This window comes from Penaeus chinensis, chromosome 6 (genome assembly GCF_019202785.1).
Source record: "Penaeus chinensis breed Huanghai No. 1 chromosome 6, ASM1920278v2, whole genome shotgun sequence".
Classification (NCBI taxonomy): domain Eukaryota; kingdom Metazoa; phylum Arthropoda; class Malacostraca; order Decapoda; family Penaeidae; genus Penaeus; species Penaeus chinensis.
The window spans coordinates 40,288,792-40,294,586 of record NC_061824.1 but is presented as its reverse complement, the minus strand read 5'-3'; the positions used below and the strand labels follow the sequence as shown (position 1 = coordinate 40,294,586).

The following is a 5,795-nucleotide window of genomic DNA, read 5'->3' as shown; positions in this document are numbered from 1 at the left end:
TTAACAATGATTATAACAATAACACACAATGTTAATATTCTGAGTAATGATAATTGTACTTGTATCATAATAGGAGTAATAACAATAACATGTATATCAGAACATATCAAAATAATTAAAAATAAAAATATTAATAATCATAATAACAGTAAAACATCTTAAACATGGATGCACTAATCAATAATAATCAGTAGTTGTACAAACAGTACAAGTGACAATGATTCCCATGCTGATGAGATGATAAATGTAATGATAAAAATAACTGTACTGCCTTAAGTAGCACAAGTTTCCCAATCTCCAAAGTCATCTTGTTACTAATAATGAGGAAATCAAGGCTCCCTACTCTTCTCCCGTTTAGCCTCCACACACACACATACATGCAGACACCAAAGTGCCAAAATCCAAGAAGAGCCAGGGAGCTAAGTAATAATAACGAAGTTCAAAATGCACCACCTAAAGAAAGTAGGAATAAAATGTTATGATTAAACAGGGATTCTATATCATGGTGTTACATTATCAAATTTAATTTTTTCATTATGTTGACTGAATCCTTAGATCTCAGCAGAGTTGGCCATACATGGCCACTTCTGGAATCAAAAGATTATTATTAGAATGCCAGTAAGCAAGACACATAGTAAATGCTAACCTGTAAAAAGAACACTGACATAAATATGATGCAGGCCAGTTTGTCTTCAAGTATGTGCCCCATTACTAACCTTAGCAGCCTTCAATTGCTGCTCAATTTTATCCGCCTCAGCGAGCATACCCTGTGAGCGGTAGTACTCTATCCACTGTTGGGAGTAGTCTGTCATGCCGGCACCTGTCTGCTGAGCAGGAACTTGACCGGTGACAGGTACTGCTGGTGCTGATGCTGGTGCTGCAGGAGCTCCTCCAAGCTGAGGTGGGGCACAGGGGACTGCCGTTGCCCCACCCAATCCTCCCTGGCCCAACAAACCACTCAGGGTCAGTTACCAACACAGCCAACCTACCTTAACATGCCACAATGCTACCAATCACTCCCAAGCCACCTCTTGGCTTATGGGGAATGATACTAACTTTATCATATACTAAGTGAAAAGTTCATATTTCACCAATTCTTTCTGAAGACAACTTAATAGACAACTTAATGTGGTTACTTAAGCCCATACATAAACAAAATTGCTTAATAACAATAACTGTGACAATGATAATAATTACAATCAAATAAACTTAGAAACGAGAATTTTCATACAAGTACTTAGACCAAATATCATAAATTTACGATGCTTATTTAGCTTTAAGAGTAATTCCCTGAATGATGCTTACAAGATATCTCTTCTTAAGAACCACAATTTTCTGACTAAAACACTGAAGGATCAACTATTCTTACCGTTGCACTGAGTGGACCTCCATATTAAACAGACGTTCTGAACTAAACAAGACACCACTGAATATGAAATACTCAAGAACCAAATACACAGATAGCATTAATTTTGCTTAGATAAATACCAGTATGTGCACACATTAATAAAATATGAAGTAAAGTGAGTGTTACTCCACACGTACATGCCCGTGTAAGTGAGAGTGTGAGTGAGTGAGTGTGAGTGAGAGTGAGTGAGTGAGTGAGTGTGAGTGTGAGTGTGAGTGTGAGTGTGAGAGTGAGTGTGTGTGTGTGAGTGTAGCGAGTGAGTGTGTGCGTGTGTGAGTGAGTGTGTGTGAGCGTGTGTGAGTGAGTGTGAGCGTGTGTGAGTGAGTGTGAGCGTGTGTGAGTGAGTGTGAGCGTGTGTGAGTGAGTGTGAGCGTGTGTGAGTGAGTGTGAGCGTGTGTGAGTGAGTGTGAGCGTGTGAGTGAGTGTGAGCGTGTGTGAGTGAGTGTGAGCGTGTGTGAGTGAGTGTGAGCGTGTGGTGAGCGTGTGTGAGTGAGTGTGAGCGTGTGTGAGTGAGTGTGAGCGTGTGAGTGTGAGCGTGTGTGAGTGAGTGTGAGCGTGTGTGAGTGAGTGTGAGCGTGTGTGAGTGAGTGTGAGCGTGTGTAAGTGAGTGTGAGCGTGTGTGAGTGAGTGTGAGCGTGTGTGAGTGAGTGTGAGCGTGTGTGAGTGAGTGTGAGCGTGTGTGAGTGAGTGTGAGCGTGTGTGAGTGAGTGTGAGCGTGTGTGAGTGAGTGTGAGCGTGTGTGAGTGAGTGTGAGCGTGTGTGAGTGAGTGTGAGCGTGTGTGAGTGAGTGTGAGCGTGTGTGAGTGAGTGTGAGCGTGTGTGAGTGAGTGTGAGCGTGTGTGAGTGAGTGTGAGCGTGTGTGAGTGAGTGTGAGCGTGTGTGAGTGAGTGTGAGTGAGAGTGTGAGCGTGTGTGAGTGAGCGTGTGTGAGTGAGTGTGAGTGAGTGTGAGCGTGTGTGAGTGAGTGTGAGTGAGAGTGTGAGCGAGTGTGAGTGAGAGTGTGAGCGAGTGTGAGTGAGAGTGTGAGCGAGTGTGAGTGAGTGAGTGAGTGTGAGCGTGTGTGAGCGAGTGAGTGAGTGTGAGTGAGTGTGAGCGTGTGTGAGCGAGTGAGTGAGCGAGTGAGTGAGTGTGAGTGAGTGTGAGCGTGTGTGAGCGAGTGAGTGAGCGAGTGAGTGAGTGAGTGAGTGAGTGTGAGTGAGTGAGTGAGTGTGAGTGAGTGTGAGTGAGTGTGAGTGAGTGTGTGTGAGTGAGTGTTCTTCTTTAAGGTTTTCGAAGTTCTAGCTTCGCCCGGGCCTTCTAAATATGGCCCGGCCTGTGTCAGCTTTTTACAGCTGTCTCATTGAGTTGTCTGACACTTGGTGCTTACCGTGGCGGCGGGATTGCCAGCAGGCGCTCCTGCCGCCATGGTGTAAGCATTTCGCATAGCCTCTTTACCAGCACGGCGGCTGTTGGGGCAGTCCCTGTCTCCGGAATTGTGTATGGTCACAATTTTCTAGGTAGAGGGAGTGTGAGCGTGTCGGTGTGTGCAACATATTTGTCTAAATGTTAGCACGTTTCTATGTGCCTATTCCTGTGTCAGTCAGTGTGAATATGTTTGTATCTGTGTGTGGGCATGTGTATGGGGTGGGTGCATGCTAGTGTGAAGTATACTGCATACAAATGCCCAAACATACATCCACATGCCCCCCCCCCCCCCCCACACACACACACAAGCAAGCAAGCAAGCAAGCAAGCAAGCACACATATACACACACACACACACACACACAAAATATCTTAAGCCTCCATCAGAATGAAAAAATATACTTAAAAATTTACAGTATTCCAATGCATCATGATGAGAAGTAATGGAAATTTAGTGCTTTGTCCTAGAGGAACTGCAGACTATATACCTTTCAAAAACAAAAATAAAATACATAATAAATAAAAAGGATAAAAATAAATAAACAATAATTAATTAAAGATACTGTACTAAAGGTAGTCTTGGAATATGCCATCATTTGACCAAAAAAATTGTCCAATTGGCTGTGTCCTGGCAATAACTTCATCATTAGCAGAATGTTAAAATTTGAAAGTATTCATACAGAAGAATTGTTTTCATCTATTGTGTATGAAACAAAATCAACTGAAGGTCTCATGCGTGTGCATCCACACATGCCCGCACGCACACTAATATATAATATATATAATTACATATATATATATATATATATATATATATATATATATATATATATTATATGTGAGATAGAGAGAGATACATATACACATACATATGTATATATTTGTATGTGTACATATATAAAATATATTCATGTACATCTATATATATATACATATTACATATATATAAATATTATATATACATACTACATTCATGTATATACATATATTACATACATGTATAGACATATATTACATATATTACATACATGTACATACATGTATATACATATATTACATACATGTACATACATGTATATACATATATTACATACATGTACATACATGTATATACATATATTACATACATGTACATACATGTATATACATATATTACATACATGTATATACATATATTACATACATGTACATACATGTATATACATATATTACATACATGTACATACATGTATATACATATATTACATACATGTACATACATGTATATACATACATTACATATATTACATACATGTATATACATACATTACATATATTACATACATGTATATACATACATTACATATATTACATACATGTATATACATACATTACATATATTACATACATGTATATACATACATTACATATATTACATACATGTATATACATACATTACATATATTACATACATGTATATACATACATTACATATATTACATACATGTATATACATACATTACATATATTACATACATGTATATACATACATTACATATATTACATACATGTATATACATACATTACATATATTACATACATGTATATACATACATTACATATATTACATACATGTATATACATACATTACATATATTACATACATGTATATACATACATTACATATATTACATACATGTATATACATACATTACATATGTGTCAGCTTTTTACAGCTATTTATACTACATACATGTATATACATATATTACATATATTACATACATGTATATACATATATTACATACATGTATATACATATATTACATACATGTATATACATATATTACATACATGTACATACATGTATATACATATATTACATACATGTATATACATATTACATATATGTATACATATAACAATATATACAGATTACATAAATACTCAAATATATATACATACATGTATATATACACATGCATACATATATACACATAAATAATATATGTGAATATACATATATGTATATGTATATATATACACACATGTGTATATATAATGTATATACAAATGTGTGTGTATGTGTATGTGTATGCCTGTGTGTGTGTGTGTGTGTGTGTGTGTGTGTGTGTGTGTGTGTGTGTGTGTGTGTGTGTGTGTGTGTGTGTGTGTGTGTGTGTGTGTGTGTGTGTGTGTGTGTTTATATATGTATATGTATGTGTATATTTAAGTATTTATACATTATATATAAAGTATATATATATATATATATATATATATATATATATGTATATGTGATGTATACATATGTGTGTATATATAATGAACCCATATGAATGTATAATGTATATCTGCATATATCTGTGTGTATAGATATGTGTATGTGTATATATGTATATCTGCATATATCTGTGTGTATAGATATGTGTATGTGTATATATGTATATATGTATATATGTATGTGTGTCTGTGTGTCTATATGTATATATGTATATATGTATAAACAAAAATAAATGACTATGGTTTTCTTTTGTGCATTTTGGTTGAACATAGACTGCTCCACAATTGTTCAACCACCAAAGAGCCAAATAGTAGTCCAACATAACCTAACCTGACTTCCCTTTTCCTTTATTTTTTTTTTTTATTTATTCCTAAAGCTATTAACCCATTCGATCCTGTGGCCATCATGTCACAAAAAATTGTCCGAGTACTGAGTGTTGGGAACATGCTGTCAAGGAATGAGTTCACAAAGCTCTTGGAGGAAGATTAGACTTAGTGGGTATTTAGGAAGGGGCTTTTATGTCATTTCCATTGGTAGATGAGGCTAGTAAGTAACGGCCACATGCAATAGCTGGAAGAACACCAGCATGAATGAGGGCAATATTTCCATGCTTAGGACCTATTCATGCTTATGCAGATAAGGAGATCACCAAGGAGAGGCAAAGAGTCTCAACACTGCACATGAGTGTTTCTGAGAGCTGGGCCTGCAAGCCAGGCACATG

At 36.5% G+C, this 5,795-nt stretch overlaps 1 protein-coding gene across 3 annotated transcripts in view; it reads right to left on the bottom strand.

Annotated features, from left to right (window-relative positions):
* Nucleotides 1–677: 677 nt before the first annotated feature.
* Nucleotides 678–5,795, bottom strand: part of LOC125026320 (far upstream element-binding protein 2-like) — a gene marked incomplete at its 5' end in the record, with an annotated part of 64,499 nt that continues 59,381 nt past the window's right edge. For all 3 annotated transcript variants that reach the window (XM_047614677.1, XM_047614678.1, XM_047614679.1), the window contains 1 exon segment: nucleotides 678–941. In XM_047614677.1, coding sequence (XP_047470633.1) covers nucleotides 693–941 — 249 coding nt within the window.